This window comes from Anabrus simplex, chromosome 1 (genome assembly GCF_040414725.1).
Source record: "Anabrus simplex isolate iqAnaSimp1 chromosome 1, ASM4041472v1, whole genome shotgun sequence".
Lineage (NCBI taxonomy): Eukaryota > Metazoa > Arthropoda > Insecta > Orthoptera > Tettigoniidae > Anabrus > Anabrus simplex.
In genome coordinates, this window is record NC_090265.1 from 799,669,691 (window position 1) to 799,694,971 (window position 25,281).

The following is a 25,281-nucleotide window of genomic DNA, read 5'->3' on the forward strand; positions in this document are numbered from 1 at the left end:
AGGACACTCAGTACAGTTCTGGAGCCTTTTGTCTGTGTCTGTTAGGTCATCAGCCCAGAGGCTGGTTGGATCCTCAAATAGCACCACCAAAGGTTATGCGGTTATAAGGAAACCGCAAAAACCAATGGCAGCCCACAATGAGGCGTACTAGGCAAGACGAGGAGTGAGGTAGTTTGCCATTGCTTTCCTCACTGGGTCAGCAAGTGCTATTGCAGCACGACTGACCCTATGAGCAACACCTTTCATAGCACTCAGTTGCACTAGTCGTGCTCTGAATGTCATTACTCAGCACCACCCATACCCCAGCTGCTTCCATATTGTCACAGCCATGGATGAGACTGGGACTTCGGTGGAAGCTACATTTTACTCTGGCCTGTGCCAAGAGATGGATACAAAAGTACTGTATCCATCAAGAAATGGCAGCAGGCACCTGGAGCGTTTTAATAAACAGAATTGCAAGGAAAAAGTAAGATCAACTTCAAAGTGCATTTTCTCAGAATCACCATTTCCGTTATTAAAGTACACCTTTCTCAGAAACTGGGAGAGAGAGAGCCATGATTTTTGGCATCCCCATTGCTGTGTGTATAACAAACATACACACAGGGCCAAATTTTAATATCATTCATGTACGCCGAGATATACAAGAAAAAATATTGATTTTTTAGGGATATTTTTTTATTTTGTAAACTGAAATTAATTAAATATCATTTTATTTAAAAATGCTTCTGTGTTGTTGTGTCTATACATATTGAGGTTACACTGTACAATTTTCCTGACAATTTGTTGAGAAGTGTATGAGAAAATGGTACCTTTGTTGATCACGGGGTCTTAAATTTATAATTGCAAAACGCTTCAATTTAATTTTGCTTAAGTTATGAAAAATAGTGAAGAGATGTATTTAACCATTCTTAACCTCTGTACTAAATTTCAGTTATGTACCTTACAAATTGTGGATTTGGTGAATGATTATATTTGCATATGTATTTCATGCACGTCCCCCCTTAATGTAAACATAATTACACATCATAAACCATCAATCACTGGTCGTTTATCTTTACAAAGTCTGTTAGTTTCTTTTGCTGTAGTGATTGGAACCTACTCGAAGATGCAGTATTAAACCAGCGTCTCATAAACATCACATTAGTGGGCGTAGCAACGGAGTGTTACTCGACGTAGCGCACGGCAAGTTCTTTCTCCACCATAGCTACAATTTCTTGGTCTCTTTGTAATTGATGACAGTCAGTTTCCATCCACTCGCCAATGTCATTTTCATTGGCTTCCTCACACCCAGGAAGTTGTAGAATGATTTCAAGGAGATTGACATTTGCAGACTCTTCCGCTGGACTCTCGATGAATGCGAGACTCGGCCACAATTTCTTCCACGTTTTCCTCATGAACTGCTCACTTACACCCTCCCGTGCCTCTGCTGCATAGTAAACCCCGTCCTTTACATTCAAGTTCTTCAGTTTTTGAAGAATAGTAAGTGAACTGTCATTCTCAATCACGTACCTGAGAAGTTTCCGTTTATACACAAGTTTTACATTTTGCAGAACACCCTGGTCCATTGGCTGCAATATCGACATAACATTAGGAGGCAAGAAAATTGCTCTTATTTCACCGCAAGTTAATCCACTCACTGCTGGGTGCGATGAAGCATTGTCAATTAAGAGCAATGCTCGAGAAGGCAAACCACTTTTTAAACTAAAACTTTTTACCGAGGGAACAAACTGTTTTTCAAACCATTCCTTGAAAAGTTGTGCATCCCTCCATGCCTTTCTTTGATTTCTGTAGTAAATTGGAAGTGTGTGTATGTTACAGTTTTTAAATGCCCTTGGTTTTGCTAATTTGCCGATAAGCATTAGGGGCAATTTATTTATTCGTGCAGCATTACTACATGCTAATACAGTAACATGTTCCTTACTCATCTTAAACCCAGGTGCACGAGACTCCTCCACAGATGCAAGGTTTTTACTGGGAAGGGCCTTGAAATTTCATCGGCGTTATACACTTGTTGTGGTGAATAATTTCCTGATGCTACCAAGTCATTAAATTCCCTGATATAATCTTCTGCAGTGGCATAATCACCTGATAACTGTTTTCCCGTTTTTCTTCCATCTATCGAACCAATCCAGTACTGGCAGTGAATGAAACATCTCCATTCAGTAATGTATTTAAATGACGCACCTTTTCTTGAACAAGAGGTCCACTTAATGGAGTACTCTTTTGCCTCTCCTGTGAAAACCATAAATAAAGCGTTTCATCAAATTTATCGAATTTGGACACTTTTGATGTTTGGCGCATTTTAAGGATGTCTGTTGACGATGCTGTACAAAACTGTTTGATTTTAGAATGGTTTCTCTTCCAGTCGGAAATTGTAGCTTTTCCAACACCAAACTCAACAGATAATTTTGATGCACTGTCACCCTTATCCAACTGTTTAAGCACTTCAAGTTTTTCTTTAAGAATACAAGATCTGTGCTTTTGTTTGCTTGCCATTTTCAAGCCTTAACCTAATCAAATTTATCACAGTATAGCGCTGCTAAGAAGCTGAGACAAAGCCAGCAGCTAACTGGGGAGGCAGAATCACCCAGAGACCATCACAACTGTGGCATGCTGCGGTGAGTCACATGTTCACGTTCTGCAGCGCTACCACTGAGAGAGCGGCAGAACTATTAAATTTCAAATTACATTATGTACTGTACTGTACTGTTTTGTAGAAACCATTTTCCTCAGACGGTTGAGGTGCTGGCCTTCTGACCCCAACTTGGTAGGTTCAACCCTGGTTCAGTCTGGTGGTATTTGAAGGTGCTCAAATACGTCAGCCTCATGCAAGTAGATTTACTGGCACGTAAAAGAACTCCTGCGGGAGAAAATCCCGGCACCTAGGTGTCTCCGTAACCATAAAAGTAGTTATTGGGACTAAAAACAATAACATTATTAATAGAAAATATTTTCCGGTTAATCCGAAAATTTCATTATCCGAACAGATTCTGGTCCCAATTAGTTCGGATTAAGGAGACTCTACTGTGTTTGGTACTAAACAGTTTTATAGGAAGCAAATACCTTCATTTATATTTCATTAGAGACAGCAAAATTACACTAAAATTGTATAGAATGACAGTTTTATAAAGAAAATGAGCATTAGGGACGTCAAATTACTAAAATACATAATGAACAACAATGAATCAATATCAAAATCCGAATAATAATAGTTTGAACTAATTGGATTTTTTGAGAGGTCAGGAGCAATGAAACTTGAAACTGAATGTGAAAATCATCAGCACCAGTAAAAAAATGTATCTTCCATGCCGATATCCTTGTTACATTTTGTTACATTTTGCATTTCGAGAACAGTGGAAGAGAAATGGTAATTATACTTCAAATTGAGTTTTTCATGAAGCTCATTTCATAGTTATCACCACGAATCATCTCCTCAACTCTGCTGGTATATCATCTCTGCAGTTTGTTGGATGGGAATTGAACTAGCATAAAGTTGTTTGCTTCATTTTCTCAGGAACTGCAACTGATATATTATTATGTATATCCAGGATGCAGGCATTATGATAGCTCGCCTCACCACCATCTTCACCATGATTTCCACCTCTATCTTTGTCTAGCTGAAAGTCGCTCACTACAACACTTTTTCCTCGGGATACGTCCAGCCTCTTTCCTCTCCTCCGCACAACGTTTGCTGCTGGTTCACTGAATCGTGGCTCTTTCAGAAGATCGACAATTGGAAGTGGTCCAGTTTGTCTCGGTTAAGGAACTATCAGCTAAAACTTTCTGGGATTTGTTCCAAAACTTGATCAGGATTTAGGCGCACAGTCCCAGTTTTCTGAAACCCACCGATGACATTAGCAGTAGACGACAGGCCAATCTTTTCGAAGGCTGATTTCAGGAGACATGAATGCCACGTTATATTTTTCCACTTTTCCAGCACTTGCATCCACGCCAATTTCAAGGAGTGGAAAAAATAAAAACCAATTCACGGGGCTGGCATAATAAACCTACAGTAATATCGTGCTCCTGACATAGTCTTATCATATTAAGGGAGAGATGACTAGACACATTATGGAAGCAAGTAAGTTACTAAAATACATTCTGATGGTGTCACGCTACTGTAGCTCGGCTCTCCTCGACATTTGTCCCTTTCTCACAGATATTTCATGATGCTGACTGAGGATGAATTTTTTCAGCCTCTCTGGTCCAGTACAATTATCTTTGAACCAGGACTCAACTTTCCCCATGTGGTTTAAATAATCTTCAATCAAGCCCCATATATCTGGATTCGTTAGTGAGAACCCACTTCACTAAACACTCCACCAGCTGTTTTTCTTCATCTTGCGAAGGCTGGTTGCCTTCCTATTTTGTGCTTGTATCTTCCATATAATATGCCATTTAGAGTTGTATATGGTACAGAAAATTTCTTGGAGGTTACCCGTATACTTCACCTCATGGACAGCATTTTCAACATAAATAGGGTTGTACCTCTTCTTTCCACCTGGTCCCAACTTCCTCTTATACACCTGCAGCATGATTGGTTTTACCCTACAGAATGCAGTACTGTTATTTTCACCTCTGTAACTTTCCATATATTAAGAATTCAGGAATAAATTCTTTATAATTACGATATTGTTAAAAGGCACTTACGTATACTGGTGATCACAAACAGTCCTTGCAAACTTGGTTAAGAGGACAACATGTTTTTCTGCCAGGTGTCACTGTTTAAGCAGTATTATTGCTTGAATAATAATGCTTCTGAAAGCTCACAAATTACTTCTGGAAGCTAGTTGTTGCCCGAGCATATATTATATTATGAACTTCTTATGAGGACCGATACATGTTTGGTATTAAGAGTATAGCGAAGTATTATCTGACGAAAAATAAAATTATTTTGAGGCGGTACAAAGACCTGCAGGAAGATCTAAAACCCGGTGGATGGACATGATCAAGGTTGATCTAATTACCAGAGGATGGACAGTGGATGATGTTCTCCATGGCAAGATGTATATGGACAGGAAGAAGTGAAAGAGGCTCATTAACAGTACCCAGCAAACTGGAACTGTACAATGATACTGATGATGACAGATACCTTTCTGGCAATGAGTGGGGATAAATCATCTGTTGAAAACCAATCTTAGTTTTTTCCCCCTTTTTTTTTTTTTTTTAACAACTTGCTTTATGTCGCAACGACACAGATGGGTCTTACGGTGACAATTGGATAGGAAAGGGCTAGGAGTGGGAAGGAAGCGGCTGGGGGCTTAATTGATAGTGGGTTCAAACCCACTGTCACCCGGATGGAAGCTCACAGCTGGGCGCCCCTTACCGCACGGCCAGTTTGCCTGGTAATATTAGTTTAGGTCATGATGCTGATTTATCAGGTTGTCAATTCATGTACACCTCTAGTAGCAACAACTCCATTCTATCTGCACTATATTTTTCTTTCTTTAACTACACTATACTTTTCTTCCTTCATTGTGATGTCCCTCAGCTTATGATGACTGATATATTTCTTCTTTTGGTAAGCTATCATTGGTCCTTTATATTTAAAATGTTTTAATTGTTCTGAAATTATTTCAGGCAGTCGGTTCATCTGGGTCACACGGACTTCACTGAAGATGATGTCAAGCGAATCGTTGCAGAACTTGGGAAGGACTTCAGAGGTGACAGATACCACTTGATGAATAAGAACTGCAACCACTTCTCAGGTTCATTTTCTCTGGTAAATATGTAGATTTTATATTTCTTGTTGGGTGGAATAAATATATTTTGAAATGATATTTTTGAGAGCCTCAAGACCCTTGTAGAAATACTATTCCAAACATGTAATATAGTGAGTGCTTGAAGTCCGCTTCTGTAATGTATCGATCCTCATTACTCCCAGATATTTAAGAATGGTTAAAAAGCTACCTGCAGCTCACCTTCATTGGGGGTGTGCCTGAAAAGAGCTGCACCACCTCGAGGAATGCGAAAACACGAGTTTGGATTTTAGTGCTCGAGGTGGGGTGGGCTAGCATCCCATTACTTCTTAAAATACATTCAAAGCATCCTGCTACTTCTTGATAGTGATAACTTTTTAATTTGTATGTTTCAGAACTTATCTTGAAATTCCTTTCATATCAATGAATGCTTAGTATTCAGTGGAATAATAAAGACGATATATGAATCAGCAGTTTGAAGAAGGGAACAAGTGCCAAAAAATCGATTTTTTAAATTTTCTTTTTTTTTTTTTGGTGCCAGACGGGTGTTAACATATAGACACTCATTCTTAGCTATAAAAAGGGAACAAAAACTACTCAAGTACTGGTGTAATTGGCCCTGGAAATATTCGTCAGTTGGAAGAAGGGAACATATCCCGGTTTTGTTTCCTTCTTCAAACTGATACCGAGCTCGTCCACCGCTGTGGTCGCGCTCTCTAACAGCTGGTATGTCTATCTCCTGTTCTGTTTGCAGTTTATACCTCATTTTATGCAGTTCGTCACACTTTTGTTTTGTGTTTAATCTGTGAAGTATGAGTTTATAATTCTCTTTTAATTGATTTCTTAACCTACCGTGAATGTTTTAAAAGCGCGTTAGTTCGGTCGTTCTTATGTGATGTCATGTTTTTTGTTGGAAAGCATTGTGACTGCTAGGCTTATTTTGCTACGTGTTTGGTGTTTAGGCTAGTGCTATAATGTCTTCATCCACATCTAAAGTGACATTGTAGCTACTCCTATAAAGAAGAAGAAAGGGATACGTCGTCCAGAAACATATAGTTATGAAGTGCAGAAAAACAAAAGACTTCATGGTGAAGAGTATACAAGTATTTGGACAGGTGTTACAGTGCCTGCCAAGTCAAATAGTGGCGTTTGCTCGTGTAAACATAAATGTACTGAACGGCTAAGTGTAGATGAGAGGGAACTTTGTTTGAAAACTTTGGTGGATTCTTTAATGTGTTCATCGACGGAATCGTTCTTCACCGAGCTAGTATTGAAGTAATACTTCAAAAGTGGGCGTGGCAGTAAGGTCGCGTCACACATTCAATTATTATCTTTCAGGCAGTTCGGATGCAATTTCATCCTTGAAACTTTGGGAACATATTGTCAATGAGTTCTACTATTAAATAAATAAATTGAAAATTGACATTTTGGGCCCATTTCATGAACGTCCCCCCTAGTTATTCTAGTACAATGCAAGTAAATCTTCATTTAAAAGCTATGTATGAACTCTTTTGTAAACAACATCCCAATCTTGCCAGTAAGGTAAAATATGACTTTTATAGAAAGTACTTCTACGAAAATTATGACTATAGATTTGGACGTCCTCAAATTGATGTGTGTTGGACGTCCTCAAATTGATGTGTGTAGTACTTGCGAGGAATTAACTGCAAAGATTAAAAGTCCGCATCTTAACGACATTTCAAAGCGAGCTGCTGTCGGATGTTGTGAGGTACTGCATTACTGCGGTGTCCATGCTTGCCGCTATTATTCACGGGAGCTTGGCCTGCAGTTATCAATGAAGTTAATCGAAAGATTGGCTTTATTCTTTATGCAGTACAAAATACTATATGTATTCTTACATACAGTCGTAAGTTCATTACCTTTCATTACATGATTTTCGATCAATCAGCCCCATAAGAAAGTGTCTTGCTCATTCTATGGACAACTGTGGTAACGCTGTTTGATTGAGTTTGCAAAGTAATTTAGGGTAACCAATAATTATTGCCTGGGATTTTGATGGGTTTAATTTTAATCCATGATTTCTGGCCTATATATCTATGGTCATCAAGTCTTCATTCAGATGACGTGTTTCTGAGTAGGTTTTCGGGTTTGCTGTGTATATATATCTGTAGGTCATCAGCGTGTGAGAGATTTTACATGTATTCTTCGTACAAGTCATGTTATACATTTAAATTTTTATTAGCTGTGGCCCTAAATTGAACTATTGTTTTTGTTTCCCCTTGTTTTGGTGGAAAACTAGTGATACTTTTATTGTTAACAATTCAGGCTTCCTAAATCTTTTGCGTGAAGGGGACGTTATATTAGCCGACAAAGGATTCCCAGGTATTAAAACAGTCACCTCATTCTTTACTTGTTATGCCACCTTTCCTTCACAATGGGAGATTTACAGAAGATGAAGTGTTACAAACTCAGAGTGTAGCAAGTGCGCAAATTCATTTGAAAGATGCAAACTGAGGGTGAACATTTTTAAAATCTTGAAAAATATTCTTAAAGATCTGTTTCCATATATCAGCGACATTGTTTATGTAGCTTTTGTGCTAACAAATTTCTGCCGCCAATAATAAAGAACATAGAACTGTAACACATGGCCACTGTCAACTAGTTTCTGCGCTTTATTCACTGTTGACTTGCGACTATTTTGGAAGTGTATGTACTCAAACCCATTCTGTATTTACAACTTCCATAGCACTACTTCATATCTTGACGACAAGATGCTAAGATATTTTTTGTCGTAACTATGACGCAAGTCTTCACTTCAGCGGAACGCACTCTCACCGTATTAATACTCAGAACTAGTATCGTGCACGCTTCCTATATTCTAAGACCCGTTACTGCATGCAATTAGCCTTGATTCACAGTTTAAACCTCTCAAATACCATAGTAAAAAAACTATTTCCAAAATGTATCCAACAAGGTGCATTTACAGTTTTCAGATAATATACTTGGATAACTCACTGGCAAACATAACCTCACGCAGTGAAATCAAAAGAAGGAAAACATGATTCAAACACGAGGAGAAATCTATACTGGCTCCCCTGTGCAAGTACTTTATTCATTGGATTACTTTACTGTATGCATTTTAGATGTCTTATGCTTGCACGGAAAGTACCCGATGCCCTTAAAACATTGCGGCTTATCAAACGTTCCTATGACAAGGGAAGAAAGTCTCTCGATTCTGTCCACATTATAACAGTACAGTGACTATACTTGTACGGTTACCCGCCATGGCACTTCTAAGACCCGTTAATGCATGCAATCACCTTGATTCTCAGTTTAAACTTTTCAAATGCCCTGGAAAATACTCTTTCAGAAATGTAATCCAACAAGGTGCATTTACATTATTCAAATAATGCACTTGGATAAAACAATGGCAAATATAACCTCACGGAACGAAAGGAAGAAAAACACGATTCAAAGACGAGGAAAATTTATGCTGCCTCCCCTGTGCAAATGCTTTATCTTTTGGATTATAGTTGGGGACAAAACATGACGACCTATTTTATCAAATTTAAATATCTGCTTCCGAACTTTCTTTTCAGCGGGGGTTACATAGGTATTGACATCACTGATTTTAACTATTTTTTTCACCATAGTAACACAGATTCCTATCGCTTCCAATGCTAAATTAGTGAAATTTTTACCAGTTATAATTCAGCCATTTCCTAAAACACCTCGTAAGAAATCTTTAATGTTCCTCACCAAAACACGATTTGTTTTCGTAATGTAACACCTCTGCCAATCACATTTTTATCACTTTTAGTTGGAGTTCTTGGCACTGCAGAAATCGTAAAAATTCCTTCCTCGAGCATCTTCAACAGGACTGCCCCAGGAGTTGTGTTTAGAGTTGATGTCGCCAGTTATTATCAGTGGTTTCCCTCTCTGTGATGTCACGAGTAGTGTCCAGATACACATTGCACAGGTAAAGTTCACATTGATTAAAAGAGGTACCAACGACGACTCTGTCAGCTGGATAAGGGGAAATGATGATGATGATGACTCACTATTGTTGTAATAAAGCATGTAACTATCCGAGGGTTAAACACCAGTTAGCGAGTATTATTTCATTGATGGAGTTAAAGCTTGTTGGACATGAAAGACCACGATTTTCTTTATTCCTATAGCTTGTCGCTGTGAATTGTTGCTGTGGAGTTACCGGTACTTGAACTTGTTGTATACTTTACAAAGTGTCTCCGATTTAGTTTTGAAAGGCCAACAAGACGTGATTCTGATGGTGATGTATATAAAGAAAATTCCAATAGCAAAATAGTGACAAGGCTGAAATTTACGTACTCAATTATTGAAGTTGGTATAAATTCAGTAATGGTCGTGGAGGTAAACTGCACAATCTGTGAAACTGAATCTTGTAAATCTTGCCTCGAATGTCATGTATGCTGCTGCTGGAGACCCATCAACCTACCCTAAATTGTATGTTTATTTTTATGGTGAGATTATTGAAAATTATGGAGTGAAAATCAACCTGCAAAGAGTAAGAAAATGGTTTAGCTAGAGGAGAAAGGAAGGGAAAGGAAAGGACATTTCTAATGGCATTTGGCCGAAAAGGGAAAATTCATGCTTGCAAAAAAAAAAAAAAAAAAAAAAAAAAACAAAAAAAAAAAAAACTTTGAATCAAGTTTAAATGAAAGAAGTACAGAAGAGAACCCATTGTATAGACTGGCGTTTGATCATTTAAGGAAGAAAAAGAAGAAAAACTTGAAGATCTTTATTTAGGTATTCTATTTCAATTCATCAAAATATTAAATTTTATGTAATTATCATTATTTTCATATCATTGATATGGTGAATTAGAATACAGTACTCTTTAAATTGTAAGAAAAACAAAAGATAGTGTTATATTGTTTTATTCCTTGAATTGACATCACTGATGGATGGAATCAATGTATATTTTTCCTGAAACATGTATGATAAAATAAATAATTTTCAGTCATTAAAAGTATATTGACAAGGTGGACGTAAACTATTTTAAATGGTTTCTTTAATAGATTCAGACAAGTCAGTACAGGATCAAATAAATACCTATTATGGTTAAGTTTATCAACAGTTTCAGTAGATATTGAGACATTTGTTCTCGGACATTTTCATACGCTCTATTCCTATTGTAAGATTCATGAATAAATCCAACATGAAACAGTACTTCCAGACATTTAAAGAATCATATTCTGTTGATTTTCCATGGATACTAATATCAGGAAAAGGAGAAAAATTTATCTTTTGCGTGGTATGTGGGTGTGATATTAATATTGCACATGGTGGAAGAAATAATGTAAGTAATCGTGTGAAGTGTGGTAAACACGTAAGTAATGTTAAATCGAAGGAAGATGGCAAGAAAATCAACAGCTTTTCTTTTGCCAAGTCTGGAAACGTTGACAGTGACATAATTAGGGCCGAGTGTGTGTTTACTTCCTTTTTGGTGAAACGCAGTATGCCCTTAAGTGTGGCTTATCATACTGGTGCTTTATTTAAGATGTTTGCCACACCAGAAGTTGCAAAGAAATATAGCTGTGGTCACACAAAAACAAAATGCATTGTAAATAAAATGACAAAAAAGGCATAATCTGAAGTTGTTAAGTGCCTTCAGAACAGACCATTTTCTTTGGCAACGGATGAAAGCAATGATACGAATGCCTAGTTGTATCCTATTGTTGTTATATTCTATGATATTCTGCGGGAAAATGTAGTCAGTACTGTGCTATCCATATGAGCGTTAAACGGGGACTCAACAGGGCGAAACATAGGTAACCTGAAGTTATCACAGCTGAATTCTCATAACATACTAATTGAAAACTGTGTGGCTTTTTGCTCCGACAATGCTCCTGTTATGACAGGACACAAAAATGGGGTTTCAGCAGTTCTGAAGGAAGTTCAACCAGGTATTGCCATCGTAGGTTGCATTTACCACCTGATTAATCTAGCAGCTGGAAAAGGTGCTGGAAGATTACCACTTAATGTGGATGAGATCCTTGTTGATATATTTTATTTGTTAGAGAAGAGTGTCAAAAGAAAATAACACATTCAGAAATTTCAGAACTTGCACAATAAAGAGGCAAAGAAAATTCTAGGTGGTTATCTTTAGGCAGATGTTAGGATAGATTACTGGACCAGTGGGATCCGCTTTTCTTTTCTTTTTTTTTCTTTCTTTTTTCCTTCAAGGAGGACGATTTCCACAAGTTTGGACATCTTTCAGAATGCCTAGAGTTGAACAAAGTGGATCCAAGGAGTATCAGAAGAAGAGAATTCTTGATTCTGCTACTACACATGTCCCCTAAAATATAGCATATTTTTCCAAATGTGACAAACCCACCCCAAAAAGTAAGACTTCAGCTGCAATACGTGAGGAAAAATTGTGTATGTTCCTGTCCTCCAACTTGAACAAGGCCTTTTGCTCTTTCCTTCATGTGACTATTCCTGTATTTGACCAATTCAGTGTTGCCCTTCAGACTTCTTCTCCACAAGTTCACGTTTTATTAGAACTTGTAATGGATTTGCTAAAGTAGTTGTTCACCAAGTTTAAGCCCAAAATTGTCAGAAGCTCCTCAGTGCTTGAAGTTGAGTACAACTTGATTCAAAATCAAAGAAGTGATGATGAGTTAGTTATTGACATTCAGGCTTCGAACATAGTGAATGATCTCCAGGATACAGATAAATCCCTTTTCTTTTCATCATTGAGAAATTTCTTTTGTACTGCCTGTGACTACATCATCAACAAGTTTCCACTCAAGGATGATGTATATTAAAAGCATGGTCAAGTTGCTAGGTTAGACAAAATTGAAGATGCACAGTTTTCTTCCATTCGTTTTTTCTTGGAAAAGTTTCCTATCATGTTATGCAATGAAGAGAATGAAACTACAGATGAGGTAGTGAGTGAGCTTCATAGACAGTTCACAGCTCTTCAGGTAGATGACACTTTGGCTGCAAATTAAGATGCTGCAAGTGATTCCAGTTGGGCACAAATATCAAGAATTCATGGAGCCGATGGACTGTTTAAATACACCCGAATTTCTGGAGTAATGCTCTCTCTTCTCACCATAACCCATAGCAACGCAGAATGTGAACATGTTTTCAGCCTTGTGAAGAAAAATAGAAGAGAGTTCAGATTATCCATGTCCAATGAATCTCTGGAGTCTACTGGTGCTTGAAATATGTTTTCATCATACATATAGTATGGTTAAGTTATGTTAGGTGACGCTGTTTGAATAAGAAAACTGAAACGTTTGTCACAAAATGTGATCGATCATCTTAGGTACGGTATCGTTTTCTCGCTGTGTGCACTTGTGAGCTCTCTTGTCGACATTCAGAGGTGATGTTGGAGTCTATTAGTAACCCGTCTACTGCTGTTCCATAAAGCAAAATCGAAATGAAAGAGGAGAACATTTTTTCGTAATAAATGCATAAATAATGTGGTCAATAGCAGTTGTTAAATCGTTAGAAATAGAGGCTAAAGTAAACAATCGTATAATATTAATACTGAAATCAAGTAAGAATGCAATAAACCTCAAGATATGGCAGAGTACATCATTAACTTCAGAGGTTTGAGTATATTTTCTCACATCTGGTTACATTTCAGTAAGGCTATTCCCATGTAAATATATAGCAAGAAGGTTATCACTTTTCTGCTGGCGCTTAAATATGTTTTCATGGCATATATATGGTTTAGTTAGGTTGGGTGACTCTGGATAAGAAAGCTCAAGCGTTTGCCACAAAATGCAACCTTTTCTCGCTATGTGCACTTGCGAACTTTCTCGTTGACATTTGAAGCCAATGTCGGAGACTATTATTAACACCTGTGACCTGCTGTTCCGTAAAGAAAATTAGAAATGAAAGAAAAGAACATGTTTTCGTAATAAATATGTAAATAACGTGGTTGTTGGGAATGCACTTCAAAAACGATAAAACACGGGCACAGTTCCTCAGTAATCAAACACATTTATTTTAACCCAGACACATTGAAGACATCTTGTGAACAACAAAACACTCAATCCAAAGAAATTCTACACACACACACACACACACACACACACTCTCTCTCTCTCTCTCTCTCTCTCTCTCTCTCTCTCTAAAATAATCAATATTATTCAAGTCTCAGGTTTATTTCTACATCTTCTCCCACCCAAGTTAACGTTGGTCAGTCCAACAATAACTTAAACAACACAATGACAGATTCAGTATTGGAAGCTTACAAACCATTCTTTCAGATCTTGTTTCCACCAGTTCACTGGGAGTCTCTTTGGTGATGGTCGTGGTTTCATCTTGGGGTAGTTAAGCAACTTCCTCTCGAAGTCTTCTGCTGATGACTGCATTTTCATTCTGTTGGCCAAGTTTCAGTTTCAACGGGCTAGATTCTCTGCACTGGTCTCAGAAGCAAGCTGCTTGAGATCTTCACTCTGACCAGTCTGGTTTCACCATCAGTTCCCTTTAGGAGGTCAACAACTCTTGCCAAAGGCCACTCTACACGTTTTGTGTAATTACCTACCAACACTATTTCACCAACTTAAATTGGTCTATGCTGCTGTTTATTGGCTAACATCATCAACTGTACCAAGTATTTAGAATGAAACCTCCATTTGAGGTATTCTCACAGCGTTTGTCGGTAGCAAAGTATTTTATTTAGATCAGTGGATTCAGCTAAATCAAAATCTGGAACTCCTATCTCTTAAAGTTTCTGTAGGAACATACTGGGTGTTAGAGGAGTCAGATCACTGGGATTTTGTGACCCAAAAGTTAGGGAACGAGTATTGATGAAGGCCTCACAGTCGCACAAAATTGTCTGCATCTCCTTGTAGTCAACTGATGTTCGTCCTAGGACATATTCCGATAAGCCGCTCCCACCAACCACCCCACCAGAATGCAGTTGGAGGATTAAACTTCCATTTAATTCTTCTGGCAGTGCTGTAAAGGTTAATAGCATTCCAGTCCAATTTTTTACATGCATTATCAGTGCCAGAAAAGTACCATTTTCACTATAGACTCTGTGCATATAGCAATGTGCTGCTGTGGGTAGAAATTATGAGAACTACTTAGAGGCACCTTCATCTGTGGCTGACCATTAGAAGATGGAATTTATGTGATGTTTACATACACACATTCAATCATATTACAGTGGCCCTCTGTTGCTGAATCCCTTTCTATGTTTTTGTCCGAAGCCATTATTATAATCTAAGACCCCATTTCCTATGTGTTGATGCGGTCATGTTTGTGGTGTAGGTAGCCGCTGTAATGGATCACACTGGCGTGAAGAGTAGAAACTTGTGTCCCCGTACATTTTCTATTCCTACTTTTTTTTTTTTTTTTGACACAGTATATTATGATACTTATGCATGTTTTTTCAGCTAATTTTTATCTTCCCACCTTTACATTTAATATATTATCCTTCAGAGTTTTGGCTTTACTTGATAAAACGACTAGTGGCTGGGTATAACGCAAAAGCGGAACCGAATAAATAAATAAATAAATAAATAAATAAATAAATAAATAAATAAATAAATAAATAAATAAATAAATAAATAAATAAATAAATAAATAAATACATTAATTAATTAATTAAGCAGAAGATGAAGAGTCAGTTTATGATGCTGACTTCAGATGATTACTTTTTAAGGTTATAACGTTCGGGCAGAACTATGCGCTTGTTGGCTGCATTAATAGATGCTGTGATATAACCTCATGAAATGTATTTGAAAAGATGGTAGATCATGGCACTAAATCGCAAGAAGTAATTTGGGATTTATACATTTTCTTCTTCTTCTTCTTCTTCTTCTTCTTTTATGACCACATAGGATCACTTTAGTCAGTCCGTCGTTCAGGTCTCTTTGAAGGGATTGTTCGGGCTTTGCGGTCCTCCCAGTACTTCTTCAGACACTCCGATCTTCGTGCCCTTTCCTCAGTTGAAAATGTGCGTGTTGTTGGTTTGTTTTGTGTAAGGGTAAAGCGGAGGTTTGTATTCTTGAGTTTTGTATTCAATTTTATCTTATTTTTGGTGTCTTCTGTTGTAAGGCCTATTTCCTTCAGATCCTCTCTTACTTCTCTGATCCATTTACATCCTGTTGTGGTATTTTTTGAGACGAGATTGTGTTGTACTAGTTGTTTCAGAAGTCTCGAGTCCTGCATCCTCATGATATGTCCAAAGAATCCCAGTCTCCTCTTACGCATAGTATCTGTAATGGGTTCTAGCTCTTTGTACACGACTTTGTTAGGTATTAACCGCCACTGTCCATCTTTCTGATATTTTTTGTTGATACAGGTTCTTCCAATCCTCCTTTCAATTTTCTGAAGTCTGTCAGTCTTTGATTGTTTATTCAGGTAAAAGAGTGTTTCTGCTGCATATGTAGCTTCCGGTTTTATAACTGTGTTGTAGTGTTTTATTTTTGTATTTATTGATAGACATTTCTTTTTGTAGATATCCCATGTTAATTTTTGTGCTTTAGCTAATCTATTTGTTCTTACTTGGATTGAGATTTTTTCATTTAAGTTATGTGTTATTACTTCTCCAAGATATTTAAACTGAGTTACTATTTTGATTTTATTACCATTTATGGTGACTTCTTTTAGCTGTGTTGGTTTTTGGGGCATAATTTCTGTTTTTTCAAATGATATTTTGAGGCCAATTTTATTTGCAATGTTTTGAAGTTCTGATATCTGGGTTTTTGCTTCTTTTATGTCCACTGCTAGTAATGCTAAATCGTCAGCAAAACCCAGGCAATTTGTTTTGATTTTTCGGCCAATCTTTATTTTGGGGGGACATTTTCTAAACCATTCCCTCATTACCATTTCTAGAGCACAGTTAAATAATAGTGGTGAGAGCCCATCTCCCTGCCGTAGTCCAGTTTTAATTTCAAATGTCTCTGATGTTTCCCCCCTAAACTTCACTTTTGACTTGGTATTGGTGAGAGTCAATTTTATCATGTTTATTAATTTGGGGTGTAGTCCAAGGTGTCTTAAAATTTTAAACAGAGATTCTCTATGGATGCAATCATAAGCTTTCTTGAAATCTACAAATGTTATCACCATATCTCTGTTTCTTCTCCTGTTATAGTCCATTATCAACTTAAGACTCATGATCTGATCAGGACAGCTCCTCCAGGGTCTGAAACCTCCTTGATATTCTCCTAGTTCTTTCTCAAGTTGTAAACTTATCCTATTAAGGATGATTATTGAAAATATTTTGTATGTTATGTCTAGGAGAGAGATTCCCCTGTAGTTATTAGGGTCGGTTTTGTCCCCTTTTTTGTGCAGAGGATGAATGAGGGCTGTTGTCCAGTGTTCTGGTAGTTCTTCTTTAATCCAGATAGAGACAAGTTGTTGATGGAGGGCAACTTTTGCTGAGGTTCCTGCATATTTCCAGATTTCCGCAAAGGTCTGATCTTCTCCTGGCGCTTTGTAGTTTTTTAATTTATTCAGAGCTTGGTAAACTTCCTTTATTGTGGGGGGATTGATGTTTTCTGGTGATGTTTTTATCGGGGTGTTGGTGTCCAAATGAAGGAGTTCTGTAGGTTCCTCACAATTTAAAAGCTTGTTGAAATGTTTAGCCAGAATTTCTGCATTGTCTTTATTGTTATGGGCCAGCTTACCATCTTCATCCTTCATCAGTAGGGTCGGGGGTTCATATTTTTGGAGCTGCTTTCTGAAGGTTTTGTAGTAGTCCCTTGATTTAGTTTTACTGGACTGTTCTTCAATTAACTGCAGGGTGTCCTTATGATGTTGTCTTTTTATTCTTCTTAAGACTTGGGTAGTTTCTTTTCTCTGTTTTACTAGCTTTTGATAGGATATTTCTGTCTTTTGGGACTGATGTAATAGCCATGTCTGATGTCTTTTCTCCACTGTTTCATCACATTCACTGTTCCACCATTGGTGTTTTTTACGTGGTTTAATTGGAGCTAGGTCTTCTGCAATTTGTTTAAGGTTGTGTACTAAGTCTTCAAGTTTGTCTGTGATTTTTATTTTTTCAGTTGCTTTCTGGTAATTTTTGTTGTTGATTAGCTGGGTAGGATCTATTTTTCTTTTAGTTTTAAGGGCTTGCTTTTGTTGTCTCCTCTGGGGAGTGAGTTTAATTTTAATTTTAACTACGTAGTGATCTGAACCTGTGTCTATTCCTCGGAGGACTTTGACGTTATAGATCTCTTTGTGGTGGTATTTGTCCATGCAGACGTGGTCCAGTTGCCATTCTCCCTTAGTGTAGTCAGGGTGTTTCCATGTTTTGAGTTTTTGAGGTTTCCTCTTAAAACATGTAGATTTTGAGATTAAATTATGGTTTCTACACAGGTCAACTAGTCTCTCTCCATTTTTATTTGTTTTCTTGTGTGCTGGCCATTTTCCGATGATGTCACGGTATTTTCTTTCTCTGCCTAGTTGAGCGTTGAAGTCGCCTATTAATAATTTTATATGGTGTTTGGGGATGTTATCTATGGTCTGGTCCAATAGGTCCCAAAATTCTCCTGTTTCCTCCTGGTCTTTTGAGGAGTTGTTTTTATCATTAGTGGGAGCATGGGCATTTATTATAGTATAGATTTTATTAGATGCCTTTAAGGTGAGCGTTGAGAGTCGTGGAGACTGTGATCTGAATTCTTGAACTGAGTTAATTATTTTAAGGCTGACCAAAAATCCTGTTCCAAATTGTGGGACATTCTTCATCACTCTCTTCCCGGGTATACCTTTATAAAGTCTGTACCCTTGAGATTCCAAGGCATCCTGGTCAGTGTTTCTAATTTCCTGTAATCCCATGATAAGAATTTTGTGTTGGTCCATTATGTCGGTGATCACTTTTAGTTTACCGGTTTGCATGAGTGAGTTTATGTTGTGTGTAGAGAAGTATGTTATCTGCTTTGGTTTGATTCTTGATTTTGTCTCATTCGTGTATGTAGTACTGGGGTATTTCCGTGCCTCCGACTTCACGGTATCTTTCAGGTGGCAGCCCACCGTATCCGAATGCTGCCTTCTCTGAACTCTTGGTTCAGCCGGTGGAGTATTCCTTAAAAGACCTTCCATGGTTGACTGTCAAGGTGTCACCTGTGTGGGACTAGGTCCCGAATTACAACTCTGGATGTGATCCAGTGAGGTGATAATGAGGCCGCTCCTCTGGAGTACAGACGCCTTGTGCAGCCGCCCCTAACCTGGAGAACAGACGCTGCATAATGGATTCCAGTGGCATTTCCTCCACTGTGGGGACCATCACCCCACCCAAAGGGGCTCATTCGCCCGAAGCCGTTGGCCCCCTTAGGGAGTCAGGTTATTTCCCGCCGCCCAACACTCGGCGTTGGCAATTTTACAGCTGGGTGCCAGACCAGCAAACCCTCCTCCTTTCTCATTCCGGACTTGGGACCGGACAATGGCGGAGTTTTTATACATTTTAATTAATACAAAATAACTCTTTACATAATGTATTTTAAACATTTTACAAATAGTTTAACAATTATAAACAAATTATTATAGGAATGTTATATTTTCGAAGTAAGCTGCAGTAGGCCATCTTTCTGTAAGCGCACACATCATAATAGATATACATTGTATTCTAGTGCCATAGTCTTAATTATAGCCAGTAGAATAATAATAATCTGCCTCTGTGTTGTAGTGGTTAGCGTGATTAGCTGCCATCCTCGGAGGCCCAGGTTCGATTCCCTGCTCTGCCACAAAATTTGAAAATGTGGTACGACGGCTGGAACGGGGTTCATTCAGCCTCAGGAGGTCAACTGAGTAGAGGTGGGTTCGATTCCCATATCAGCCATCCTCGAAATGTTTTTCCATGGTTCTGCAGGCAAATGCCGGGTTGGTACCTAACTTAAGGCCACGGCTGCTTCCTTCCCTCTTCCTTTTCTATCCCTTCCAATCTTCCTATCCTCCCACAAGGCCTGTGTTAAGCATAGCAGGTGAGGTACTGGTCCTACTCTCCAGTTGTATCCCCAACCCAAAGGCTCACGCTCAAAGACACTGCCCTTGAGGCGATAGAGGTGGGATACCTTGCTGAGTTTGAGGGACAAACCAACCCTGGAGGGTAAACCGATTAAGAAAGAAAATAATAATAATAATAATAATAATAAATAATATACTTACTGTACTACAGACCAAATTGTGAAATTTGTTATTATTCCATCACAACCGAATGAAATGGATTTGGAAAGGCAGTTGACATTACGCAATATCAATAGCTCACAGAAATGCCGTAGTTTACATCTGTAAATTCATGTCCTCATCCTGTGGCGGTGCATTTATTTTCAAGCACACCCGTAATGGAAGTGAGCTGCATGCACTGTTTTAACCACATATCAACCCTCATGCTGATCTTAAGTTTCTGACAATGTCCGGATTCAAGCCCGGGGCACCAAGGAAGGCAGCTAGTAGTGTTAAATGTTATATTACAGAGGTGGCCTTGATCATATTATAAATACAGACACACAATATAAATAATCACCTATTGGCAACTTCAAGTGATTCTGAATTTTTTTCTCATGCAGAATTTTTGATAGTGTACATGCTGTTTTAATATCAGGAATTTCAATAGGTCCAACATCAAGCCTGCGCCTTTATATCAGAAAAAGTTCCTCCACACTCTTCCCCCTGTTGTAGTTCTCTTTCCCTGTGTTTGAGATGCAAGGTCGAGACTATTCATAGGGTCGATCAGTACGCGAGGTGACATGTTCTGAGCAAAGTGCATAAATAACAGCTGAAATATGATTACATTTCATGGAAACAATTATTCGCCTTCATGAAATAACAACAGTTGTTACAGAGGCCTTCCTTAGAAAACATGGTTATGTTTAAAATTAATTAAAATTAAAATTTAACATTAATCGTCTACCTAACAGCATTAACCTGCGTTAACATGATACCGTATTAGAAACAGGCCAAGGATATTTTTCTGAAGACAGCATTGTTGAGTGTGTATATGAATATTAATCTCGTTAATACCACTACTTCGTCGCCATAAGACCTATCTGTGTCGGTGCGACGTAAAGCCCCTAGCAAAAATAAAAAATAAAAAAATAAATAAAAAAAAACCACTACTGATAAATAAATTACTACGTTGCCTCTATCGTGAAATAGTAGTGTATCTAGTGAACCAATGTTTCTTTCTTATCACATTTGCAGTTATTGCTCTGTTTCTATTTCTTCTGAACTATTTTTCTTGTAAATTTAATATATGACCACTTTCTGCAAGTTTGGAATAATGTGGCCAAGTGGTGTTGCAAAAAATACTCAGAAATCCCACTGTTATTATTTAATCGGCCATGGCAGCACACGGTGAGAGGACAGCGGACATGTGCGCGGTGAAACGCATTAACTTACAATGTTCGCCACTCTCAGCAAGCGGTGCATTTCTCTCATTAGCGCACGGAGCCTATAGACGAGAGATGGCCGACCTCTTCTACTGATGAATCTCCTAAAACTCTGAATGAAGCTGTCATTTTACTGCCGTTCATCTTGAGGTATAGCGGACCTGCTAAATCGTCACCAGTGACTTCAAATATCTTATCATTTCATTAAGAGGTGCCGGATTAACTCCTAAATGCTTTACAGTTTTCTTCGTACGTTGAAGACATATATATCCAGAACTGATTGAACATTTAGTCTTCCATGAAGTATCTTAAATTTTTCTTTAAGGTGAGTCCTCATCATCTGTGGACCTGATTGACACGATTCTTATTCTCAGAACTAGGCAGAACATCTGGTTGACAAAAATCATTTAGATCCTTTCTGTGCGATACTTTTGTCATTCGGCGTAGAATTCCATTACTAGGCCTGTCAGCGAATGGGACCAAATTAGACAACTTTGGGTCATTCACTCCAGAGAAAGCCTGTTTCTGAACCATATTTATAACTTTAAGCCCAGCCTCTGCTAATTTTTCTGTTGTCAAGTTACCATGGAATCCATCATCTTCACAAAGCAATATAACCAACCAATTAAACGCATGCTTTGCCTAAAAGTAGAAAAGTGGTCAAAAAGACCAATCACATTAAACTGTAGCTGACAGCATGGAGGAAACAACACTTCTCTTCTTGCCATGGGTAGACTCTTCTTCATCAAACTGTACGTCTACCTTGGGCCATGTAATAGGTTGTTCTTGTAGCCAGTTAGGTCCCTCCCACCATCTTGATTCTAACAACTTCTTAGCAGTAGCAGCACAGGACGGCAGGTCTGCAGGATTCATGGTGCGTGGAACGTGCCTCCATTCCCGTCCTTCAGTCTGTTCCCTGATTTCTTTAACTCGGTTGGATACAAACGCATCCCATTGATCTTCTCTTTGAATCCATGCTAAGACCGTTGTTGTGTCGCTCCAAAATATTGTCTTAACAGCAGGGATGTTGAAATCATGAACAATGTTAGAGTACATCCTAGAAGCTATTGGTTGCAGGTAACAACTCCAACCTCGGGATTGTCATTTTTAAATTTTTTAAAATTTATTTATTAACAGCGTGTTCCATTACATTTTTCCAGTGTTATTCATGATTATCTTGTTTCAGTTTTGTGGATTTACCCTGTAATAACATTAGATATTCTGCTGTATTATCCTAGAACCTGACCAAATCGCTTACAGTAACTACGTTAATTTATATTATGCACATTTCACTAACATGTAATGATCTTCTAAAGTTTGTCTAAATCTGTCGAATTAAAGTATAAAAGTAATTCTTTTGTATGGTGTTCCATTAGTTTCACTTTGTCGAATGTCCATTTTCCACATTTCTTTATCATACTGTTCTTAAACATTTGTCTTTCTCTATCTAGCTTTACACATCTAAATAACAAGTGATCCACTGTTTGTTCCTCATTCCCACACGTGCATAAAGGACTGTCTTTTATTTTAAAACGGAAAAAAATACGAATTTATTTTACCATGTCCGGTTAAGAAAGTCATTATTTTTCCGGTTAATGGTAAATTTAACTTCGATCCGTCCTTCACACTCCGTATGAATGATTTTGTTACTTCTACATTTATGGTGCTATCTCTGTTCCTTGCTACTTGTTTCGCCGGTGTGTCGCTATTTCATTACCGGGATCCCCATTGTGTGCTTTAATCTAGGTGTAGTGAATTATCCAGTTTTGAATTTCTAGTTTTCATATTTTTTCTCTTATTAATGCTATTAGATAATGTTGGATAAAATGATTTTTTAGTGATTCTATAGTTATCCTACTGTCTGTGTGAAGTACTGCTGTTTTCTGGTGGTTAGGGAACTTTTGACAAGTTTCCAAATAATCTAGCGCTTTCAAAATCGCTAACTGTTCCGCTTGGTTATTTGAGCAGTAGTCCTGTAGGCTATACTGTAGTTGATGTACTAGTTATTTGTCATTGCATATGGCGACCCCAGCTCCAACTCCAACACTCCCATGAGTATATATTTCAAATTTGTAGTGTATATTATCTTGCTTTAATAGTGCATATGTCTGCAGGATGTGTCCTCTTCGAGTAGTGCTTTGGAATTATCCATAGTTATTTCCTTATTTTTTCCCTTTTTTATTTCATAGAAAGTTGCTAGCTTTTGGAAGTTCTAAAATTATAGGAGTGGTTTTTGTTAAAATACATAATGCTTCATTTGATGTGGTTCGGAATGCCTTTGTTATTTTTATGTTGAAACCAATTTTTTTATTTTATATAAATTTTCCAGCCAACTCATTCCTGGTTGCCAGCGTTTCACCCCAGTATGCTAAGTTGGGCTCATCAGTTGGCAAATAGTACACTCTCCAAGATGCATGGCTAGTGCATACCATGGAGGCCACTGCGTAGGCTACTTGAAGCCACCGGCAGTGCCAATGCACTATGAGAGACTGTCTCATTACCAAAAATTGATGCCTGTGTGGCCATCAGATTATATAGGTGTTGATTAATCTTTGAACTCGTTTTAAGTTTAATTGCGTTGTGCTTGTTACCGGCTTCAATCCAGACTGGAACTCCATATAAAATAATTATTTACCTTTGTAAATAATTCTCATTACAACATGGCCCAGTCCCCAGTTAATTTTTGCCGATTTAGCCAATGTGTGTATCAGATTAGTACATTTTTGTGTCACTTGTTCTATATGTTCGTGGAAGTTAAACTTTTATCAGTTATTATACACAGGTATTTTAAACTATATGACTGTGGAAGAGATTTATTGTTCAAATAGATGTTCAGATTTGGTGTTTCCTGCAATATTTTCTTCATCACCAAAAGCCTTGATTTCTGCTCGTTGAACATGATTTTGTGAATTTTGGCCCATTTCTCTACCTTATACAAGTCCGTTTTAGAGTAATTTCCCAACTCAAGAAGGCTTCTTCCTTTGGCGATCATAAGAAAATCATCTGCAAAGGGTAAGACCGTTGTGTACTTGCTGTATTCTATATTTAAAATTGAATTGTATTGAATGTTCCAAAATCCCGGGCCACAGCAGGATCCCTGAGGCTAGCCTTTGCTAATAGTTCGTTGAACAGACAAAATGTTTAGAGTTAATGACGCAGTTCTTTCGTTAAAGTAACTTGAGGAAAGCTTGTAAATATTTCTGGTACATCTGAATTCTCTTAGGGATGCTAGTATGCTCGGCCACATGCTGCGTCGAAGGCTCCTTTTACGTCTAAACTGATGAGAGCTACGTAGTGTCCTCTTTTAAAGCTTATCTTGTACTGTTTTCTTTAATGGTAATACTGCATCCACTGTACTGGTCTGAGGTGTAAATCCAAATTTTCATTCAATCATGAGATTGTTAGAGTAAATACAGTGTTTACGCAAATAATCCCCACATATTTTAAAAAAAATTTTGTGGCATGAAATTGGGGTGAGGGTTTTATTTGCATCAAGGTTGGCAACACGCTCCTGGCTCACCTATTTTTTGATGTTGAGTGTACAGTGATACCGCAGATGGAAGAAAACTGTCCCCATATGTCATATTTAAATGGAAACAATTCATACTTTTAATTCTGAACTGCCTTTACATTTTTAACAAAATATTATTTTACAGAGTAATTTAAATTCAGAAATTTCTCCACATCACTGTAGAACGCATTTTCCAGAACATGCAGCTGTAGCTTTCCACACTTTCACTCACTCGTCATAGTGTGTGTTTCATAGTTGAAGTTCAAGTGAAATCGTGATTCTTTTGTGTTCAGCATTTTAAGGAACGCCACAATATCGTGTAGCAGGCAGTGTGCTGGGAAGCAGAATCCATGAAAACTGGCGATGCCGACAGTTGGCGAAAAAGCGTGGGTCATAATTATAATCAATTCATACGCACTGAACGAATTGTCAGTGCCGATGAAACGGTTTTTTTTTTTTATTTTTTAATGCTGAGCCCAAACGGACTTGTGGTGCTGTACTGTGTTGCAGTGCAGACGGAAGCAAAAGACTTCCCTCGTCATAGGAAGGTTTGATAAGCCACGATATTTTAAGGGCGTCAGACACTTTCTGTGCAAGTACAAGGCATCTAAAACTGCAAACAGGATAGTAAACCAAAGAAATGAAGCACTTGCGATGAGAAGGGGAGCCAGCATAATTTGTCCTCGACCTTGAATCATGATTTTTTCTTCTCCCATTGCGTAAGGTCATGTTTGCCACTCATTTAAGTAAGTGCATTATTTGAATAATG

At 37.9% G+C, this 25,281-nt stretch overlaps 1 protein-coding gene across 8 annotated transcripts in view; it reads left to right on the forward strand.

The window, feature by feature from the left end:
• LOC136873612 (deubiquitinase DESI2) overlaps positions 1 to 25,281 on the forward strand; it is a 148,727-nt gene that overhangs the window by 100,140 nt on the left and 23,306 nt on the right. For all 8 annotated transcript variants that reach the window (XM_067146717.2, XM_067146714.2, XM_067146733.2 and 5 more), the window contains exon 5: positions 5,581 to 5,722. In XM_067146717.2, coding sequence (XP_067002818.1) covers positions 5,581 to 5,722 — 142 coding nt within the window. The remainder of the gene's footprint in view (positions 1 to 5,580; positions 5,723 to 25,281) is intronic.